At 43.4% G+C, this 20,942-nt stretch overlaps 3 protein-coding genes across 3 annotated transcripts; all 3 read left to right on the top strand.

Moving 5' to 3' along the window:
- The first annotated feature begins 241 nt into the window (after window positions 1-241).
- On the top strand, window positions 242-10,444 carry LOC139335297 (interleukin-17 receptor D). The gene is made up of 12 exons (XM_070968843.1): window positions 242-479; window positions 4,205-4,289; window positions 4,934-5,092; window positions 5,428-5,546; window positions 6,335-6,458; window positions 6,703-6,741; window positions 6,879-7,024; window positions 7,175-7,249; window positions 7,987-8,053; window positions 8,686-8,832; window positions 8,929-9,149; window positions 9,262-10,444. The coding sequence occupies exons 1-12, from the start codon at window positions 363-365 to the stop codon at window positions 9,811-9,813; spliced, it is 1,851 nt and encodes a 616-aa protein (XP_070824944.1). The 5' UTR covers window positions 242-362; the 3' UTR covers window positions 9,814-10,444.
- Window positions 10,445-10,595: 151 nt separating this feature from the next.
- sars1 (seryl-tRNA synthetase 1) lies at window positions 10,596-17,982 on the top strand. Its single transcript, XM_070967586.1, has 11 exons — window positions 10,596-11,011; window positions 12,071-12,141; window positions 12,295-12,375; window positions 12,524-12,682; window positions 12,900-13,043; window positions 13,251-13,406; window positions 15,209-15,430; window positions 15,600-15,729; window positions 16,371-16,528; window positions 16,648-16,777; window positions 16,986-17,982. The coding sequence occupies exons 1-11, from the start codon at window positions 10,876-10,878 to the stop codon at window positions 17,144-17,146; spliced, it is 1,548 nt and encodes a 515-aa protein (XP_070823687.1). The 5' UTR covers window positions 10,596-10,875; the 3' UTR covers window positions 17,147-17,982.
- A 539-nt stretch (window positions 17,983-18,521) lies between these two features.
- LOC139334599 (PTB domain-containing engulfment adapter protein 1-like) lies at window positions 18,522-20,883 on the top strand. The gene is made up of 6 exons (XM_070967582.1): window positions 18,522-18,598; window positions 18,876-18,947; window positions 19,270-19,368; window positions 19,478-19,615; window positions 19,783-19,887; window positions 19,990-20,883. The coding sequence occupies exons 1-6, from the start codon at window positions 18,551-18,553 to the stop codon at window positions 20,050-20,052; spliced, it is 525 nt and encodes a 174-aa protein (XP_070823683.1). The 5' UTR covers window positions 18,522-18,550; the 3' UTR covers window positions 20,053-20,883.
- The last annotated feature ends 59 nt before the right edge of the window (window positions 20,884-20,942 follow it).

Genomic DNA, 20,942 nt, shown 5'->3' with positions numbered 1-20,942 from the left:
TGCCGAGTGTGATCAGGGTTTTTCTTGGCTCAAACTGTAAATACAAAGTGTAAATTTGAGTCAAACCTGCCTTGTGCCTCCTGCTCCTACTGCACAAAATGAACTGTTCTGGCAGCGGAACTGTTAAAACATGTCCGGTAAGCCTCCACCCATAACCTAGAGACACCACTCCCCTCATCGACTCTCTCCCTCCTCCCAGGGCTCCTGTCATTCACTCTCACGCAACATTGAGGAGGCTTTGATGTCACATTTCACTTTTGCGCTGAGTGGCGGCGTCTCGCAGCCGTTCAGTCCACCGTGTCCGTGTGTGAGTTAGAGGTCTGGTGCTCACGGCTGGACAATGTCATGCTGGCTGTAGCAGCATGTGGAAGGCAGCTTTTGTTGTGTACCATCTTTTGGTACTTGGTCAGCGGCTCTGGGCTCAGGATGATGTCGCAGCCATCAGTCCTCAGGACTGCAGTCTGGACTGTATTCGACAGGTAAGCCGAGTTTCCAACCTTTCATACATTTACACGGGTGTACATCTTGTGCTGATCCGCTGACACACATGCTGGTTCATCTGTAGCTACACTGTGTCTACATTCAGACAGCTGGCCTGTATATACTGCTGTGAGGTCTGCTCAGTCAGTCAACAGGCTGCTTCTCCTCCATCTGCATCTGTTGATATTGTGTTTTTTGGCTGTTGTGAGCTGGCAATCACCTCTGCACAGCCAACAAACCTGGCCTTAATGATTGTGGTTTGGTGTTAAATAGAAAACATTGTTAACTTGATGGGGTAGACATTAACGAAGGTGTAGAGCCATTAGGATCATTTATGACCTTCCTGGCTGGGCACTGTTCTATCTGGCTGTTGTGTCCTGTTCACTGCACAGACACGCGTTATTTTCATCAGGAACACCGTGCTCTGACTGTTTTTCCGTGTGAAATGTGTCATCAGATATATTAAGTCTGTCTTAAGATTTATCTGACACCACACTCATTTTTTAGACGTTCTCAAAAATCTCTGCTTTTTTATGTGAATCACTAGAAAAATGGTTACGATGTATTCATATAAAACAGGAAGAAAAGAAATAAGTCTCTGGTTGACTGAGCATACAGCAGTGCTTCCCAGTGGTCAGGACCCCCCATGGGTCAAGGTAAATGTCAAAGGTCAGGAGTGAAAAAAAACTGTGAAAGCAGGAATAAAAAAACAAAAAAACATCTGCACTTTTTTTCCTCCTAATCAGCGATTGAGCTTTTGTGGAACGTCTGAAAGCCCCCCAAATTTCAGAGGTTTAATGATCTGGCAAGGAAAAATCTTTCTTCAATTAAACAGACCACACCAAGCAACATAATGATTATTTTAAGTGGTCACAAGTGAAAAGGGTTAGAAACTGCTAGAACGCAGGAAGAATTAGGAAGGAAGGTTCATATATTCTCAGCTGAGAACACTAAGAGCAGGAAGCCAAAGGCACCTGGGACTGAAGTTATTTATTTCTTGCACACATACTGTCCTTCTTTTCAGAAAATTCCTGAACGTCCAAAGATGATATTTATGTCTTTTCACTGAGGAAAGCTTCTCTCAGCTTCTCTTCTCTGTGAAAGGTCAGAAATATTGTACGCATGGACTCAGGTAGGTCGCTCCAGGCATTATGTTTGGAGACCGCTTTGAGCCTCAGCGCTCTGTAAGGCCTCTGCCAGGGACATGTTTATATTCATGAGCAGTAAATGGGCAAAGGGAGGAAGCCAAGCAATCCCATTTGACTGACGCACGCTGTCATTTTGATGTAGCAACTTGTCTCCTTCTGTAACAGGTTTCTGTAACCACAGAATGAATTTAAAAACCCTTTGCAGGTGGCAACTCTTCTGATCTTCTTTCTGTATTTAGAGATCTGATTGGAGCAGGAGGATCGCAGTGAACACTCTATTCGCTTCGACCGAGGCCAGATCAGTGTTCCTCTTCTATGGCCCTCATGTATCCGAGTGTGTATCGAAAAGCCACCCATACTGAGAGCATGTCAAGGGAGGATTTCTGTTGTGCTGTGCATGCCAAACACGTCGATTATGCTCCCTCATGGGCTTGCGTGCAAGTAACTATTTAGGCCACAAAAACTTTCTGAAGGCCATTACCTGACAGTTTAAACTGCCATTGTGCTAACCACCATACACATCACAGCGCTCCCTCTCTCCCATGCCTCAGGCAAGCGCAGTATTTCTTCCTCTCTCATTTTCTCCACTTGTTAGTCTGGTTAAGGTCTCTAAACTTGCAGGGCAAGTCAGCACTACTGTATGTGTGTGTGAAGCAGCGTGACACACACATTGTGCTATTACTCACAGATGACGAATACCTTTTAATATGCTTTTGTTATTTAGTGTGGCAGTCGTTGCAACACAGAAACCAGCAGCAGCTGACACTATGACTTGGAAGCACATTTGACATTTAGTACGAGGAATATTCTGAAATAGACCCGTATTGTTTCACCATTACTGCGGTTTTATAAATTCAGTATAAGCCCCCTCTGACGGTGCTGTCAGTGCCGATGTAGTGTTTGAGCCATTGATGCAAAGTACGTGCAGATGTTTGGAAATGAAAGACGCTGTTTTGGCTGAAACTTGAACATTCCTCTGGACTTCAAGTTTCAAGTTTTTTTTGTTTTTTTTTTATGCTTTAGATATGGCCATTTTCTCCTATAGCAGCATGTGGCAGCGAGGACGTAAGCACAGCTGTTACTGATTACATCTTGCATTTGAAAGGACTTTTAAAAAACAAAAACAAAACATACGTTTATGACGGTGGATTGAATTTCACAGACTGCAGTGTGGTCATCAGTGTGTAACGGCAACAGATGGAGGGAGCAGTCATGGAACATAAAGAAATACATTCACTCAAGTACTGCACTTAGTAGACTTATAAGTTACTTTATTCTTCCACTCGCCTTCATTTGGGATAAGCATTGCACTTTTTACACCACTGCATTTATTTGATAGCTTTAGTTTCTAGTTACTATGCAGATCTAGATTATCAATCCAAAATATAAATCAGATGTAAATGATGTATTATTATATGTCAAACTACACGGAAATATTACAAAAATGAATGAACAGTAGGTCCAATCCAGAGCCCGATAGCTCACCTAACCACGGGGTGCCATGGATGGTACCCAGGTGGTTGCTCCGTCTGCCCTTTCTGTTCTTTCTCCGTCAGTTGTTAATATGCACTCTCATACATAATAACTGGCTTGCATAGATGTTTTCTTCTTTTTTCTTTTTTTCTTCAGGGTTTTGTCCATTTTCTGATGTTTCCTCTGAGTGTACACATCGGTAAATGTTGCTTGTAAACCTTTCCCTCCATATATTTCTGGCTTTACCTCCCTCTGAAATAAGGATAAGAAAAAGAAGGGATAAGGTGTAATTCAATCAAGCAAGTAAAAAAAAAAAAAAAAAATACATAAATGGGGATAAAGGCACACATTTTCAGTCACTCCTTGCAGGCGTTCATAGGGAGGGGAGGGATAAAAAAAAAAAAAAGATTGTCAGGTTGTTGGTTTCAGAAAGCTACGCGAGGCATCATAAGGAGGAGGTTTGAGATGCTCTCTGACCATCTGATAAGCTCTTCAGCTGAAGAGGCACAGCCAAAGAGTAAGACAGCGTTTTAAGTTCCCAGAAATTAGAAAATGTTCTGCTGGATGGAGGGAATACCACAGTTTTGAGGCAACTATTTAGACAGCCATGAGCACTTGGTCCTGGAGACAGACAGCAGCCCTTTGGCAGGTGATGTCGGGTCCCTGGCGCTGTGATCGTGGCCAGGACTGTGACAGGGAGCCAGTGCAGGAGGCAACACCATTCAACAGCACTGCAGCCTGAAGTTCAATCAGCTCCTCTGGAAAACACAAATTTATTTCTTTGATGATCAGCTCATCAGCTGCTTTTGATTCCGAGTTCTTTCACATTCTTGCCTCTGACCCACATTAGGCTTCAGCACAGTGCAGCTAATCTGACCATAAATCTAATTCAGGTTAAAACATTTTAATCTGTTTTTACTGGAGTGTAGGACTGTGTGCTGTCTCTCTTATGGCTTTTTTAAATTGATAATTTATAATGACCTGTTTATCCACGTTATTCACCTTATGTGAAGCAACACTGAATATGTGTAGGCAAAGATGCTGTTGAAAGTGCAAAGTCTGAAATCATACATCAATCATCATTATTTCTCTGTCCTCTGCAGGGAGGACCTGGATGTGATTACTGCAGAATAACCCAAGCTGATGTCAAGAGGGCTTTAGGTTTTAACTCCATCCAACCTTTTGGAAGTAAGTGTGATTCAGACAGGGTGCACTGGACTGTGGACTAATTACTCTGAGAAAGTGCATGGAAGCCCAGACTGCGCTGTAATCTAATTGTTCAAACAGGTTTTGGCTGCTGTGAGATGTTGTTCTTCTTGTCTCTATCCTGCATGTCCCAAACTTGAACAGTTCACAGCATTAGCACTGTTATGAGCAGGCGTCACACTGTTTGCACTTTATATTAGGATTTAAACAGGCAAGCCTAAAGAGCAAATAGGCAACTACCAGCTGTCATAACTGAGGTCATAAAAACAATTTATATTTAACAATTATAATTATCTATTTAATGGACTGTCATGTTCCAAAGGATGAATCTTTAGTTGTCCAAATAGCTGCAACACCAGTGATGATAGTCCAAATTAGCAAATGTTAGCATGCTAAGACACCACTAAATAAGTTACCTCAGTAAATGAATATCAGCGTTGTGAATGTTTGCAAGTACAGCGTCACAGAGCCGTTAGCATGGCTGCAGACTAGTGTTGCTTCAATAGGCTGCCCAGATTCCTTTCACATTACATATCCAGAAATGTATTGGAGTAAATGTCTAGAAATTGTACTGACAATGTCTGAAACACTTGAGATTCTATCTATCCGTTGTTATTTCTCCTCAGGCTGTATTCCATGGCCATGTTTTGAGTTGCTAGGAGAAGATGACCCTGAAATCTGTCAGCACTACGTCCAAGCCCCAAATGATGTGAAGGTTGAGTTTCTCCGTGAGCTGAACCCTAAATCTGACACCATCGTTGTCTCCTGGAAGCCCAGTCACTACGGTATGCTCATATGGCTTTACAGACAAAAACACACGTCTCTCTTTTTACTTTCAATGCCAGTTTCTGCACACAGTTCTTGTAAGGATGCATAGCGTTCTTTAAATTGGGTGGGAGGCAGACAGTGGTTTCAGTGGTTTTTTAATACAGACACGAGTTACCTCCCCCAGAGTAATTTCTCATAACACTTCAAAGTATGAGAGAGATGCTGCATGTAACCCAGGCTCTGACAGATGACAGTGACTTTCTTGTTAAATGTTTAAAGACCATGCATTGATCCGCTGTAGCCACAGAGTCTGTGACTCAGCTGTCACTCCGTCCTTCTGTGTTTGTTGCAGGGATTGCCTTCCTGCGAGGCTTTCAGGTGTCCCTGCAGGCTTTGGGAGGGTCTGGTGTTGCCTGTCAGCTCTTCCTCTTCCACCGTAACCTCTCCCTCTCACCGTCACATGCTCAAATGGTAAGAAGGGCCCCACTTGTTTTGGGTCTGTGCCTGTTTTCCTGTCTTGGATGCTGATATGCTTTTATCAGTGTGTGGAATGGCAATGTTTTCCATTCCGTTTTACCAAAGACAGAAACAGCTGTACATTTTTTGCCGAAGGTCCGAAAGCTGTAAATGTCATGAGAGAAGCTATACATTATGGGAAGTCTGTTATTTATGTAGTCTTGTGTTACAAGAAAGTCCTGAAGTGCTTTTCGTACCTGCATGAAATCATACACCGCTGGATACGCTCACACCTGCCGGCCATACTAACTGGTCCTCAGTGAGTGTGGCTATGTTCATACTAGAGCACCGGCCTGCAACAGCCACTCTGTTAGTACTCTGCTACATAACCAAGTCCAAGTCTCGTATCCAAACTGCAAACTTAAAGCTTACACCTTCAAGAAACACTAACCCTATGAAGAAAAAAGTAAATAGTCTACTGTTACACAACATATCAGTTTCAACACACTGCTCTCCAAGGCGTTTTAGTTTTTGTTTCTAAGGAATAAGTAAAGCGAATAAAACAATAGACTTTGAAAATCACTTTTTCTGCATGGTCCATCTGTATCTTTTTTTCATATATTGTTATTGTACAGTATATCTATGATATATAACAACAATCTGTGTGAGATTTTGTATGAGAAAGCTGTTTTCCTGAACCATGAATAAAGCATATGTCAAAAACTCTTATCTCACCTTATCAGATAAAAACATGTTGTGCGTTCAAAGAAAACCAAGGTCATGACTGCCGCTATATTCTGCAGGTGTACAAGTCGGACCCTTTCCCCAGCCTCTCCCTTGGGTCCCAGTATGCAGTTACAGTCATGGCCCTGCCGGTGCCTGAGGAGTGGGAGAGGTTCTACCACAGCAAGATCTTCTCTACACGCTGTGAGGCCCCTTTCAGCTCTAGATATGTTGAGCTTTTTCAGAGTTTGTGGTTGCTTCCAGGAAACATCTAAATCCCATTTGTTGGTACTTTTACAATGCGTGTAGTTCTAATTACATATTATGCAATGCCATATGGAAGCTTTTGTGCTCTCTAAAAATAGCATTTTTCTTCCTGTGCCTTTCAGTGAGACTTTCATCTGATTAATAGTGAATTTATACTAATATGCACATTGTGATTTTGCAGCATGCGCAGAGAAGAATGGTCTTGAGCAGTGCAAGAAAGGTGAGAGAAAATATTTGACTCTGAATTTCTCACAGTTCCCAGATAAACTCCAGTCTGGTACAGCAATGCCAACTTTTAATAAAAGGTTTCTTCTTATGATCAGCTTTATGATATCTTTCAATACTTCATGGTTGTAGACTGGCACCCCACACATATTGAGGTCCAGCAGGAAGGGACTGCCGTCACTGTGACCTTTAACCTGGCTCCTCCAAACCTGGGCATCAGGAGCTACTTCTCACTGTGCTATGCAAACGGCATGAAGAAATACACAGACATAATACCTGTGAGTGGTTTCAGCTTCAGCAGCTTTAGATTTTCCTGTTTTGCTTTCAGACAGTGCATTCATGCCTTCTTTTTCTGTTATTTACATTGTGGAAGCATTTATTGGTTAAATGAATTTAATTTTTAATATATTATCCATTAATATCTTTAGAATTCCTCCACAAACCAAACTCACTACAGCTACCAGCTGAATGATCTTCAAGAAGGCACCAATTACACCTGTGAGGTAAAATAAAAGTGGATTATAGCTGATCTCTTCTTCACATTGATTTCACCATATATAAAACTATCACTGTTTTAATTAAAAGATGTTGTTATGTGAGTAAAACCTTTTTTATTCTTTGTCTTGAAACACTAGTTTGACAGAATAATGATAGTTCAAGGTCCACTTCTGGCTTGTTTCTGGAGCTTTCCAACATGTCTTATAGACCTCTTATGGAGGTCTGAATTGTTGTGGAGATGGCTAAGTTAGTAAGACTAAGTCAGTCTTTGGCCTAAGCATCGAACTTTCAAAGATAAGTTGAAAGCTCCTGAGAGAGGGACTAATATATTCATATTAACAATGTATCAAGTGTAACATAGAACAGGACACTCATGGAGAATCATCACTCAGCACTGTGGTTCCCCTCAGCTCTGTAGAATTCACTGTTTTTGGTTTTACCGCTGACAGCTTTACTGCTTTGGCTCACTCTTACTGCTGTCATCAGCATTGTTTCCAGAGCAGACAGCTATATCCTGCAGAAAAGCTCAGATAGAGCCAGTGTACAATACACACACGTTATTGTGTTTGCAATATACACTTTTTAAGGCTATAATATGTCAGTGTTGCATTTAGAGCTTGTTGCATGACCACCAAGTGACCGAAAAGAAAAATCAGTGAATCCAGGTTTAAGATTATTTTGCCAAACTACATTTTCCAACGCTAAGAATGAACTTTCATGCTCAACATTTCTTGTGTCACAGATTGCAGCTGACGAAGTGGATGCAGTGAGGAAAATGTTCAATGTTCAGGTCATGCGTATTCATAAAGGTAGGGAGGTTATTTAGTTGCTGCTGATGCACACAGTCACAGCGTATTGTAGCAGGTGCTGTGGAGATATAAAGTGTGTGTTGGACCATATACAGCCTGTGGACACAGACACAATATTTAATCCAAGTGTGATCAGTCCCATCAGCCTTTCATCCTTTCAAGTAATACTTCTGTGATGCATCTATGCTAATTATAGAGCTATAGCCAAGAGGCAATTAACTGAAGTATAAAACATAAAAACTGGGGGAAACAGCTAGCCTGTCTCTCTAAATTATGTATAATAAAGCTGTCTAAAACTTAATGGTTTCTCAGGAAGGTGTGTGCTATATCTATTTTTGGGCCTGGATCACTTATTTCTGGATTCTCCACTAGTTTCCTAGTCATAAAGGTGGAGGCATATGGAATTTCAGAGAGAACCAGGCTAGCTGTTTACCCCAGCGTCTAGTCTTTATACTAAACTATGCTAAACTACTCCCAGCTCTAGTTCATAATTAGCATCAATCATCTTATCTAAGTCTCGGCAGTAAAGCAGATAAATTATTATTACTATTTCCCACAATGTCAAACCATGTACAGTTATTCTTCCATGTCTGTCATTGAGTTTTCGTGTGATCGTACATCCTCATCCTCAGAAAGTGCCCCGCCGCTCTCTGTCACTCCCTCCTTGGCTCTGATGCTTCCACTGTGCCTGGCTGTGCTGGCCTTTATTGCAGTCTCACTGGCTGCTCTCACCAAGAGAAGGCCTCACCTGCTGATGAAGAAACTTTTCATGAATCCAGGTGCAAAGACAAACCACATATCTCATGGAAAAATAAATCACTGTTTGCCTTTCATGAAGGCTAATTTGAAAATCATGCAAACTGTTCATTTTACAGGGAACATTTCTTGTGCCTCTGACCTGTCTTTGCCATTACCGGCATTGTGTGAAGTACAACATCATCAGGAGAGCAGTGCTCAGGAGGAAGTGGTGGCATTGCAGAGAAACGGACTGACCCCTCCTCGTCTTCTGATTTGCTACAGCAGCTATGATGGCCCCGCTCATGTCAAAGCCGTCATGCAGTTAGGGGCTTTTATACAACAGCACATGGCCACTCAGGTAGTGGATGGGACATTTCTTGGCTCTAATGCAGTTTGATACAGATGTTCTGTTTTAGTGGAACAAACTCTTCCAAAGCTATTAATTATATTGTCTATTGTCCATTTCTCAGGTGTGCCTGGACCTGTGGGACTCTCTGAGTGTGGCTGGGGAGGGAAGCATGGCCTGGCACTACCGGCAGATTCGGGAGAGCGACTTCATCTTGGTGATCTGTTCTCGAGGCCTCAGCCACAAACCTGAGCATCCAGAGCCAGAGGGTGGCGATGAAGATGAGCAGGCAGACGGAGAGCTGGACTTCGACCTCAACACCTTCGGCTCTGATGCAGCCATCAAGCTTATTGGAGAAGAGGTGGGCCATGCCAAAGCCAGGGGCCAGGACCTGTCCAAATACATGGCAGCCACTTTTGCGTACTCCGAGGAAACGGATATCCCCATTGAGCTGAGGCTGGTATCTCACTACAGGCTGACAAGTGACTTAGCGCTGCTTTTCTCCCACCTCCATGGAGTGGCTCTGCATAGGCCAGGGAGTTACCTGAAAATACATCACATCTCAGAGGAAGGCTTTACTAAGTTACCAGCCGGAGTAGCTCTGCAGTGGGCTATCGATGAGGCCAGGATGGAAATGAGGGCAAACAGCCATCGCTCTGTGGAAGGAGGGGACTAAACACACAAAAAAAGAATCCATACACCCTGACTGAATGATGGTCCTCAGCTCAGCAGAAGAGAAAGGTTGACCTGAAGAGGGATGACCATAATGGTCACAAACCCGATGGTTCAATATTTGGCAAGATAGGAGAAGCCATGAGCTCACAGCTGGAAGGTGACTAGCGCATGTACAATCCATGCTGATGTGCCCTTAAGCAACCGGCCAATTACCACCTTTGCCTCAGCTGAGCTGCAGTGGCAGCAACTGTGCACTTTGAGTAATGAAACGTGTTAACATGCTACATGTATGTGTACGAGAAGGATCTGTAAAAAGTAATATGTGTAATAGTCAATAAAGCTATCTTAGTCTTATAAATGTATTTAGGAGACGTGTTTTTGTTAGTTTTCTTGCAGTCTCATTTAAAAGCTGTTCTGAAATGATATCAGCATTGTACAGAAACAAACTCAATCTCATACTTGAGTTATTGAAGTTACTATGAAGTACACATTGAACATTGTATACGTGCCATTTTAGTGCCATACTTGTAGTTTATTTATACACGTGCATATCTCATATTATACTCTAATAAGAATGGATTATTGGTCCTATCATTTTTACTTTTATACTGATGTGAGGTTACATGTATAGACAGCCATCTATCTTGCCTTTTGTATTGTGAAACAACATTTTTTGTGCATTTTATCACCTAATAAAATAATACTGGGAAAACTTTCCATCGGCTCCTCAAATATATCACGTACGATGCTTTCATCATGACATTTTTGTGTGCATCTCTCGATGTATAGCTGGTGCTCAGTGTTGCCAGGCTGGAGGGAAAACCTCCGATTTGTATGTATCTAAAATTGTTTTGTCATCAACTTTATCCGAGTAAAATTGATTATTGAAATTATATTTGAGAAAAACACTGGATTGTTAATAACGGACGGTTTATGTATACATGAGTAATTATTCAAACTGTAATTACGGTTTAGCGACTCGACTAACAAGATTTGGCAACCCGCTTGGAGGAGTCAACGTTGTGAGCTCATTCAAGCTCTCTCTGACAGCCAGCGTGGAAAGATGGTGCTCGATCTGGACCTGTTTAGGACCGACAAAGGCGGCGATCCAGAAATCGTCCGCGAGACTCAAAGGAAGAGGTTTAAAGATGTAACACTCGTAGACAAACTGGTCGCCGCAGACACAGAGTGGAGAAAATGTAAGCGCCTTTTTGTTTCTGTTGTTTCAGTCACAGTAGCTAACGTTAGCACGGTGGCTAATAATGCTACTGTTAGCGTAGCGTCTGTGTACTGGAGAGGTGCTCACGCCCAACTTCATTAAAAAAATCTGCTGTTGCATTCTTGATGTGCGAATACAGCCAACTGTCACATCCCATTCGGGACTTTAATAGACGTAGTCTTAGACTTATTTTTAATCTTCTATTCGGTACATTGAAATGCTAAAATCGTTTTCAAGAAAATACTTGTTGTAATGATTTCGCTGGGTATCTCCATGCTCTGCTGCCGCAGTAAGGTGAACCTTCGCTACACTGCAGTGGTAGTGAACTATTAGAATAGTTCCTCTCCATTTCCATTTTTCCATTATATTCGCATCGTATTTATCAGTGGACATTACTTTAACAGAGTGTTTATAAATACTCATTGTACAGAAGGTGAATGTTTGTCAGTAAGCTAGCCAACAATTTCTAGCCAGTTTTGAATGGAGTTTGGTATAATTCTCGCACAGAGGAAGCTAGCACGCAATGGTGCTAATGTTAGCGCAGCTAACACCGCTCAGCGGATCCAAATGAGCCACATGTTTATCCACCACGTAGGTGACGGTAGTTACTTAAAATGAGGTTTTTAATCGATAGATACCAAGCACTAGGTAACCACAAGTTCCCACAACATTATCAACAGATACAACGTTCATACAAAATGCTGGCTAACGCAGGGTGAGGTTAGCTTAGCGATGCCGGGTAATAACGTGCAATCTGATGCAATCCCAGCAAGCAACATGACAAGTCACACTCGCCCTGCAGTGTACTCACAGACAGTGCGAGTGTGACCCAGCTTGATAACGTCAGTGATTTCACCAGAGTATTGTTGCTACTATTTAAGATCGAAAGCAGTTTGTTTATATTTTTATCCTAGTCTGAGGGTCAGTTGATACTGACGGCAACACCTGTCACCAGGTCACCAGCTACTGCAGCTCACGCGCGCACGCACGCGCACACACAGTCTCATGCACTTACTGACTGTGATGTACCCCCTGACAGGCCGCTTCACTGCAGACAACCTCAACAAAGCAAAGAACCTTTGCAGCAAGAGCATCGGGGAGAAAATGAAGGTACTGAAGCATCAGGACACTAAATGACTGAACAGGTCTTGGTCTGATGTAATGCAGTGTGACAGAGGAGAAATAACCAGCCCTGAGAGGGAGGTCACACTTTTAGAACTGAATTTTTGCCTTTCTTAACACCTGTCTATGTTGTAAATGCAGAAGAAGGAGCCTGTTGGGGAGGATGAGTCTTTACCTGAGGAAGCACAGAACCTGGAATCCCTAACAGCTGATACTTTATCGGTATGACTGCCTGTGCTCCAAGCACTCACAACCACATGCATGCATTTTGTTAAATGAATCTCTAATAGGACAGATCAAATCTAAAACCTACGAATTGCTTATTTTCTTTCTTAGATTTTCTGTTCTTGTCTGCATGTTTTTGTGTCAGGCCCTGACAGTTACCCAGATCAAGAAGGTGCGGTTGATGGTGGATGAGGCGGTGGAGAAAACTGACAGTGAGAGGATGAAGCTGGAGGCAGAGCGCTTCGAGTACCTGAGAGAGATCGGCAACCTTCTGCACCCATCTGTACCCATCAGCAATGATGAGGTTGGTGGTATGCTGCAGGCAGATGTGGTTAAAGTTGGAGCTGATTTTGAATACTTGGTACAAGAAACAAAAGCCTCCACTTACAGGGAGCACTCAGACTGTTTTAGGGTTGTGATATAAACCTGACAAAAACAGCAGATCGTCACATTTTAGGAGCTTGAATTGAACTGTTGACTCATGAGCCTTATCTGGCGCGTCGCCTGCCTCCTCCCAAAAGGATGCAGACAACAAGGTGGAGCGTACCTGGGGCGACTGCACTGTCCAGAAGAAGTATTCCCATGTTGACCTGGTGGTCATGATTGATGGCTTTGATGGAGAGAGGGGGGCTGTTGTGGCCGGGAGCAGAGGTTACTTTCTGAAGGTGAGTTCAAATGTAATGTGCAACATATGCAGGAACTAAACCAGTCGATCAGTCATCATCTGACAAGCACAAGCAGACCAACATTCTTTCTCCTTCCCAAGCTTTTTTTTTCTTTCCAAAGAAAGACTGTGACCGCCCCTTTACCTCCGTACCTGCCAATCAAGAAACCAGCTGTTTAGTTGTTTTCCTCTCTTCTGTTATGTACAGGGGCCGCTGGTTTTCCTGGAGCAGGCTCTGATCAATTACGCCTTAAGGATCCTCCACAGCAAGAACTACACCATGCTGTACACACCCTTCTTCATGAGGAAAGAGGTCATGCAGGAAGTCGCCCAGCTCAGCCAGTTTGACGAAGAGCTTTACAAGGTGTGGTAGCTGTTACTGGATTCCTCCACTTTTTCTGTCAACTTGTGTTTAACTGTCTAAGGAGCTGTCACAGATCTGACTGGAGCTAAACCTCAGTGGTGAAGGGGACGCACACACAAACACAGAAGGGACTCCCAAGCACCCTTGCTCAAGCATATGCTGACACACGCACTAATATAGAGACAAATACATAGCTCAGTACACAGTGGACTGCATGAACAAACTGTACCTCAACATTATAATCAACTAATCAATATTTTGCCCCATACAGGTATTAGGCAGGCCTCTGAAGGAACAATATGGCATGAGCCATGTGGCAGTAGAAAAAAAGAAGATGAAATGATGTTCTGAAATCTGAAAAATCAAACAACCATATTAAAATCATTGTATATAAGATTTCAGGTCTCATATTTTTGGCCCAGTAGGGCCACCTGGAGGCCCACACGATGAGCTACACATTGTAGGTAGTATCAGCAGTGGTTCGCTCGCTGTCATTGATGCTGCACTCTTAGCCACTGTAGACGATACTGTACCTTAAAATCCTCGAATATGCGTACTGCACATGGGAAATATTCTTATTAATATTATGATATTTAGCGTTAACCATATCAGCCAGCCCTAACATACAGCATACCTTGTTTAACACAAATTGGGAACAGTGCTTTATTTTAAAAGAACAGGCTGCGATCTAACCATCGTGAAACAGTCGCTACATCTGCAGTTGGTGGGCTAGTGCTGAGTTTACTGTACGCCGTGATGAAACAGCATTACGTAGGATGCGTGTAGGCATCAATTTTTATTACCATCATTATTATGACAGTTTTTTTTTCCTCCCAGTGTGCCGTGAGCACAGCGCAGCACTCCTACCTTCAGTATGAGTTTTGTTTTATTTAACCACAACAGAGTGCCTTTCCACTGGTTAACAGCTGCATAGCAGCTGCAGCAGAACCAAAGAACCAGGCTGCTGGTTTGTCTAGTTCAGGCTACTGTGGCCATGACTGGCTGTGCTAGCACTAACTCTGAAGCGCGCCTTGTTTGTAGGTGTCTTAGTGTTAACCAAGTTAGAAAGATGGCATGAATTTTAGGTGACTGATGTGTCATGATAACACGCTTCAACAGCTTTAACTTGGCCTATGGTTTTGTTACTATAAGAGAGCCGGTGGCCCAGTATAGCTGTGCCATGGTCCATCACTGTTAGGCTCCGTGCACTGTGATTTGACCATTAACACAGACAATATGCTGCATCCAAAGTCATTCAAGACAAACGGTCCTCAACCACACGCAGCCTGCTCTCGTTTGCGGTGTTGAAAGTGTGTTTTGAAGTTTTTCGCAGAGTTCAACCAAGTTGTGGCGTACAGTTGTTTGTTAGCTTTGATAAAATCCAAGACATGTGTGGCGTGAGGTCATTTCGCTGTGTTCCAGCTCTTATGGTGGTACTTCAGCAGGGTTTGTTTGGTATTGTCATAATAATGTGATGATTCTGACCACAACAGTCATAGCATGACACATCTGTAGCTGTGGGTGCGTCATTTTTGGGTACAGGATCAGAAACATGTTTTGTTTAGCATGAGAGGAGATGGACACCATTAGCAGTTTGGCCTGCCATGGCGAGTGAGGGCTGGAAGTGGTTCTGAGCAGAGCAGCAGGAGCTTGCTCCACCCAACATGTCTGCATCACGATCAGTGTGCTGGACGTGTGGACAGAGCTTCTCGCTGATTGGACCAGGTTCTGCTTTATGTAACAACAGTGACGCATACTTAATGTGCTAATTATCTCCTTTCTCTCGTGTGCGTTTACGTCAGGTCATCGGTAAGGGCAGCGAGAAGTCCGACGACAGCTCCACTGATGAGAAGTACCTCATTGCCACCTCCGAGCAGCCCATCGCAGCCTTCCTGAGGGAGGAGTGGCTCAAACCCGAGGACCTGCCCATCCGCTACGCCGGCTTCTCCACCTGCTTCAGGCAGGAAGTGGGCTCCCACGGCCGAGACACCCGCGGCATCTTTAGGGTGCACCAGTTTGAGAAGGTCAGCTGAGGGACAAAAGTCCTGCTTTATGTAACTTTTCATTTTCATTGCGACTGAACATTCAGACAAACAAATAAATGGCCACTTTCTGTCATTATTTCTCGAGCCATGAAGCTGCCACACACGCACTAAAGTAGCTTGACTTCCGCTTTTTGTTTTCCCCTCGCAGATCGAGCAGTTTGTCTATGCCTCACCACATGACGGCAAATCGTGGGAGATGTTCGATGAGATGATTGGAACAGCAGAGGAGTTCTACATGTCACTGGGAATTCCTTACCGCATCGTCAACATCGTCTCTGGTCGGTCCAGCACGCACTTCCACCACATTATGCAAATGTCGCCGCTTCACCTCTGAAGCTGCTGGAAAGCATCGGATAAACAGAAAGCTTTTAATTATTTCCAGTCAAATAGTTCCACGCGCTCTCAGCCCCGGGAGCTCTCGAGAAATGAAGGTTTTTGATGCTTTTGTTCGTGAGTAATAACTGTGTGGTTAGATGTGCTTCCTGGGGACATTCCTGCAGTTCATTTTCTTGCGGTTAAGGGACTAAATAAGTTTGGCAAGAAAAGCTGATGTTTTGGTAATATATTAAAAACTTTTTTCAGTCAAAATTGCCAAAACGTGCCCAGTTCCATCTTGTCCAATGTGAGGAATTTCTGCTTTCCTTCATGTCAGAGTAAACAGAATTGTTTTGGTTTTGGACAGCTGGGTGAAGCAAAGGAGAAGACGTCCCCTCCGGCTTTAGGAAAGCATGATTGGAAGAAATAAGCTGCGGTTTCGTCTGTAATGAAAACAGTTGTTTTCTGCAGCCCTATGCTCTTAAAAAGAAGAACACTCTTGTGATTACAGAACTCATTTTCCAGGCAGTGATTTACAGAGAGTTTAGCTGCCTGAAGTTCAGACCGTGATATTGGCTAACTTCTTACCACTGTGTCATCGTAGGTGCCCTTAATCACGCAGCCAGTAAGAAGCTGGATCTGGAGGCCTGGTTCCCTGGCTCTGGTGCTTTCAGAGAGCTGGTCTCCTGCTCAAACTGCACGGACTACCAGGCCAGACGCCTCCGCATCCGCTACGGACAGACCAAAAAGATGATGGACAAGGTGAGTGCTGTCTGTCTGATGATGATGATCATGATGATGATGAGGCGCCTCGGTGCATGTTCTGTCCCTCCTGTGGCTGCGTACTCTTGATACACTTCCTCTCTTGGTGTGCGACGTAGGCAGAGTTCGTGCACATGTTGAACGCGACCATGTGCGCCACCACGCGCGTGATGTGTGCCATCCTGGAGAATTATCAAACCGAAGAAGGCATCGTTGTTCCAGAGAAGCTCAGGGAGTTCATGCCTCCTGGTAAGCTGTGCTGAATGCGTTCACGTCTGCTGCATGCTGTGTGTCAGTCTCCCCCTGTTTCCAAGCTACCAGGCTGTTGACTGTAGCTTCATGCTCAGTGCACAGACATGTGTGGAGCGGTATCGATCTTCTGACTCTCAGCAACAAAGCAAATACGTCTGTTTCCTGAAATGTTATTTCTAACATTTCCGTCTAACCCGTCCTCCAGGTTGGACAGAGATCATTAAGTTTGTCAAGCCCGCTCCCATTGACCAGGAGATGTCAAAGAAGTCAAAGAAACAGCAAGATGGAGGGAAGAAGAAGAAGCAGGAAGGAGGAGACCAGAACCTGCCAAACGTCATGGAGAGCATGTCCGTCAACGACTCATAGACTCCAGTTCAAGACGACAGTGTCGCTCCACCAGCCACGCAGACAGACACTGATGGACTAGAGCCCCGTGTATCAGGATCAGGGCTCCGGTTGGCTGTTTCTCCTGAACTGAAGCAGTTAGAAAATGGGGAAACAAATCTCTCAAGGTTGGCACTTAAAGCTGCTCTTAGCTGATCATGAAGGCTGGCTCTGTCCCATCTGTGTCTGTCTGGATGGATGGTGTTGTTCGTCTGGGCTGTTCCTTCCCTCGTTCACCTGAAGCGCACTGACAAAGGGATCTCTCTGTGCTCTCACCTGTCTACAGTCCACTTCAGAGTCCACTGACCACCTGTCTGCCTGTCTGTCCGTCTCTCACATCTGCAGCACCACTGAGCCTAAAACAAACACATAAGCCTCATAAGAATCAGCAGCTCCGTTTCTGGTGACTGCTTATAAACAGGTTTGTTTTCAGCTGTTCGGGACCTGGAATTATTCTGTCTAACTGATCAGTAACTGTCCAAAATATTCATTCACGGGCTCTTTGTTGAGACCAAAAGCTGCACCTCTCCTCTAAAATGTGGTTGATTCCTTTGTGTCGGAAACGCTTTAAAGTTGACCTAACTACTGTAATTCAGGATCTTGTGAAATCGATCAGGTATCTGTCTGTTTTAGGCTTCTCTTCATGTTATCATCATCGTCATCATCTTCCAGTCATTTTGGCCATAATGCTGTTCATGATCTTATGACTGAGACATTGACCTTGTCTGTGCGCTTGCTAATATAAAGAGGCATATATGATTAAGCATTGCTGAAGTGGCACTCACTGTAAACTCATATTAAATACAGTTGATATGGAAGATCTTTTTTGTGTGTGGTTTTTTTTCTGTCTTTAAACTGTGCTGTGTGTGAATTCACATCCGCACACAGTGTATAACACTGTCAGCAGTCACAGTGTGAGAGGAAACTCCCCGGTAACCGTGTAACCTTTTAAATGAAGGCAATCCTGAACCCTTGCAATATATTAGTTATTAGTTTCTGTAGCAGGAAATGACATCTTAACCAGCCTTAGTCTGAAAATGAACTTTATCATGCTGTTACTTCAAGGACGCTGCTGTGATGTCATTCTTTTTTTTTAGTTTTCACATCCTTGTGAAACTGCCTTTGATGGATCATCAGACGTGTTTCCAAGCACCCTGCATAAAGGGCAATAAGGAAGGCTCGACTGTCACTCATTAACTCCAACAGACTTTACACCTGTCTGCTGTAACACAATAAGAAGCCGTTTGACGTCGGTCAAGCAACATCTAGAAAAAGGTAAGCTGAATTTACACTATTTCTTTACTGAGTGAGTGACTCAGACATTCATGTGTAAGACTGGTCTTTACGTCAGCCTGCAGGGTTCAGCCTGGTACCAGACCTCTTCAAATGGACCACATTCCAGAAGAGGACAATGAGATCTCCTTTCCTGTGAAGGTAAAGGTTCCTGTAAAGGGCAGTTGAAAGTCTCCTTCTGAATGTGGAAAATATAGTACAAGAGGAGACGAGAGGGTTAATAACGGCAGCAGAACAACAGTGAGCTCAGGCTCAGTTCTGTCATGCCATGACTTATAACATTTCTGCATGTATCATGAGAGTAATGTGACATGGATCTGTCATGTCTGTGCTGCGGGCCACAAGCCTTCAGCCTCAGTATTCAGCCTTGTTTAAAACGCCACTGCGCTTCATGTACATGTCTTTCTCTAACCTGTAGTTTCTCGGGCGAATTGAGGTGGTCCGCCCTGATGGAGTACACATCCTGAGTGAAGCAGCTGAGCGTCTAAAGGTCTGTAATCACAACTCGTACCCTGTTTCACCCTTAGAGTGAAACAGTCTTTGCCTGTTTTAATGCTGGTGTTCAAGCAGCTCTTTTGCAAGACGTTGTGTTGTTTTCTCATTGTGTTTGGGAAAAGCTTTTCTTGAATGAATGCGGGAAGACGATTTCCCAAAAAATGGTGTACTTGGATTGTTCTGCACATCTGGAAGTCTTGTATTCTAGTGGGAAACCCAGTTGTTTGTGCGCTGCAGGGGCTCTGTGTGAGTCAACATGTCGGCTTTAAGGGTGCAGCCACAAACATGACATGCCATCAATCCCCTCTCATCCGTAGACACTGGATGATTACTCCTCAGAAAAGGCAGCGAAGAACAGCAAGGTCCACCTCTTCCTGTCACTGAGTGGGGTAGACGTCCTGGAAAAAAAAACCAAGGTGTGTGACAAAAGTGTACCAGTTATCCTCCCACTCCAAGAATGGAATTTAATGATTCCACATCTCGCTCTCTTTGACTTTTCACTTTCATCGTCTTTCATCCCCTCAGTTTTTGTTGTACACGTGCCCTCTGTCCACCATCTCCTTCTGTGCTGTCCTGCCATCTGCACCCAAAGTCTTTGGCTTTGTGGCGAAACACCCTGCAGCAGACATGAACCACTGTTATCTCTTCCAGAGCAAGAAGTTTGTGAGTATTCCCACAATGACAGCAATGCAAACCTGTAAAGGACCCATGTACCATATTGATATCACTGATATCAATATTGGAAACCAGAGAGGAATATTGTATGCTAACCAAATGTGATATTCAGGCCTTCAAAGCATAAAGGCATGAATTTTCTTCACACTTCTCAGTCTCACGTGCTGGTCTCAGTTATCGGGGATGCCTTCAGAGCTTCAAAACACAAGGAGCCTGTCAAAGGTGGACGAGACCTGACAGTGGAGGCTCTCAGACACAAGGTTAGGCCTGGATCAGTTTGTTTAGTGTCAGAATTACCTTCATGGCTGAATTGATGTTGATGCCAGCTCCTACCTTGTCTTTTTCATCCTTCTCTTTGTCAGAATAAAATGCTGCAGACAGAGAATGCTGAGCTGAAGAGGAGGCTTGCAGGGCAGATTGACTGACTTTACATATGCTGATGCACTTGTGGACACATCCACACAACATCACTTTCGCACAACTATGTCACAAATTTTTGTTAACATCCTTTTTTAGTCATTGGTCACGAAGCATTGCCGTTTTATGCATTCAAAATCTTAAGCAAAACTATGAAAATATACTTAAAACTCATTAGTAGTAGACTGCGAATATTTTATATTGCTGGATTATAATTAGTGATGCATTAATGTGCATCACCTTAATGTTGCAGCTGGCAGTGGTGGAGCTCATTGTAATTACTTTATATAATGCCAGGTAGCTTTTAAAAGAAAATCAACTTTGTCTATGAATTCAGATGTGATAAAATCAAAAATGTTGATGTTGTCATGTATAACCACACGTCTCAACAGTTTCCACGACAAGTTTTGTGTTTCCACGTGAAACTAATGATAATAAACATCTTCCTGAAGTTGTTACCACGTTTACTTCTCTTAAGTATGATGTAGAATCTCCTCATGTACACTAGAGGGCAGCAGTACGCTCCACAACTGTTCACCAAGGACTAGACCGGTGCGTTCAATTGCTGCATTACAGTGTCGGTATTTTTTTTAGTAAACATGAGATTACACGAAGAATCAAAGAAAGTCTAAGTTATAACAGACAAAGAGAAAGACCAAATGTGATATGGCGGGCAAAACGCTGTGTGAGCTTTGTAACTTTTACGATGTGACGTGTTAGAACCGGGAATGTATTTGATGTCAGCGACTAATGGCAGAATGTTTTTTTTTTTCAACTGTGCAACAACTGGGTAAATAATAATGATGATAAAAATAATAATAAATAGTCATTGCATGCCTGACGTACTGTGTTTTGTTGCTTGGTTTCTAAATGATGTTATAAAGATTTCGAAGCTACA

Source organism: Chaetodon trifascialis, chromosome 8, assembly GCF_039877785.1.
Source record: "Chaetodon trifascialis isolate fChaTrf1 chromosome 8, fChaTrf1.hap1, whole genome shotgun sequence".
In the NCBI taxonomy this organism is placed as follows: domain Eukaryota; kingdom Metazoa; phylum Chordata; class Actinopteri; order Chaetodontiformes; family Chaetodontidae; genus Chaetodon; species Chaetodon trifascialis.
The sequence above is the reverse complement of the archived record's forward strand: the minus strand, read 5'-3'. Positions and strand labels throughout refer to the sequence as shown.

Coding starts and splice junctions, on each gene's coding strand:
- LOC139335297 (XM_070968843.1), top strand. CDS start 363: ATGTGGAAGGCAGCTTTTGTTGTGTACCATCTTTTGGTACTTGGTCAG. Junction 6,742..6,878: donor TCTTGAGCAGTGCAAGAAAG/GTGAGAGAAAAT, acceptor TCATGGTTGTAG/ACTGGCACCCCACACATATT. Junction 7,025..7,174: donor AATACACAGACATAATACCT/GTGAGTGGTTTC, acceptor TAATATCTTTAG/AATTCCTCCACAAACCAAAC.
- sars1 (XM_070967586.1), top strand. CDS start 10,876: ATGGTGCTCGATCTGGACCTGTTTAGGACCGACAAAGGCGGCGATCCA. Junction 12,142..12,294: donor GCATCGGGGAGAAAATGAAG/GTACTGAAGCAT, acceptor TTGTAAATGCAG/AAGAAGGAGCCTGTTGGGGA. Junction 15,431..15,599: donor GGGTGCACCAGTTTGAGAAG/GTCAGCTGAGGG, acceptor TTCCCCTCGCAG/ATCGAGCAGTTTGTCTATGC.
- LOC139334599 (XM_070967582.1), top strand. CDS start 18,551: ATGGACCACATTCCAGAAGAGGACAATGAGATCTCCTTTCCTGTGAAG. Junction 18,948..19,269: donor AAGCAGCTGAGCGTCTAAAG/GTCTGTAATCAC, acceptor TCTCATCCGTAG/ACACTGGATGATTACTCCTC. Junction 19,888..19,989: donor TGGAGGCTCTCAGACACAAG/GTTAGGCCTGGA, acceptor TCTCTTTGTCAG/AATAAAATGCTGCAGACAGA.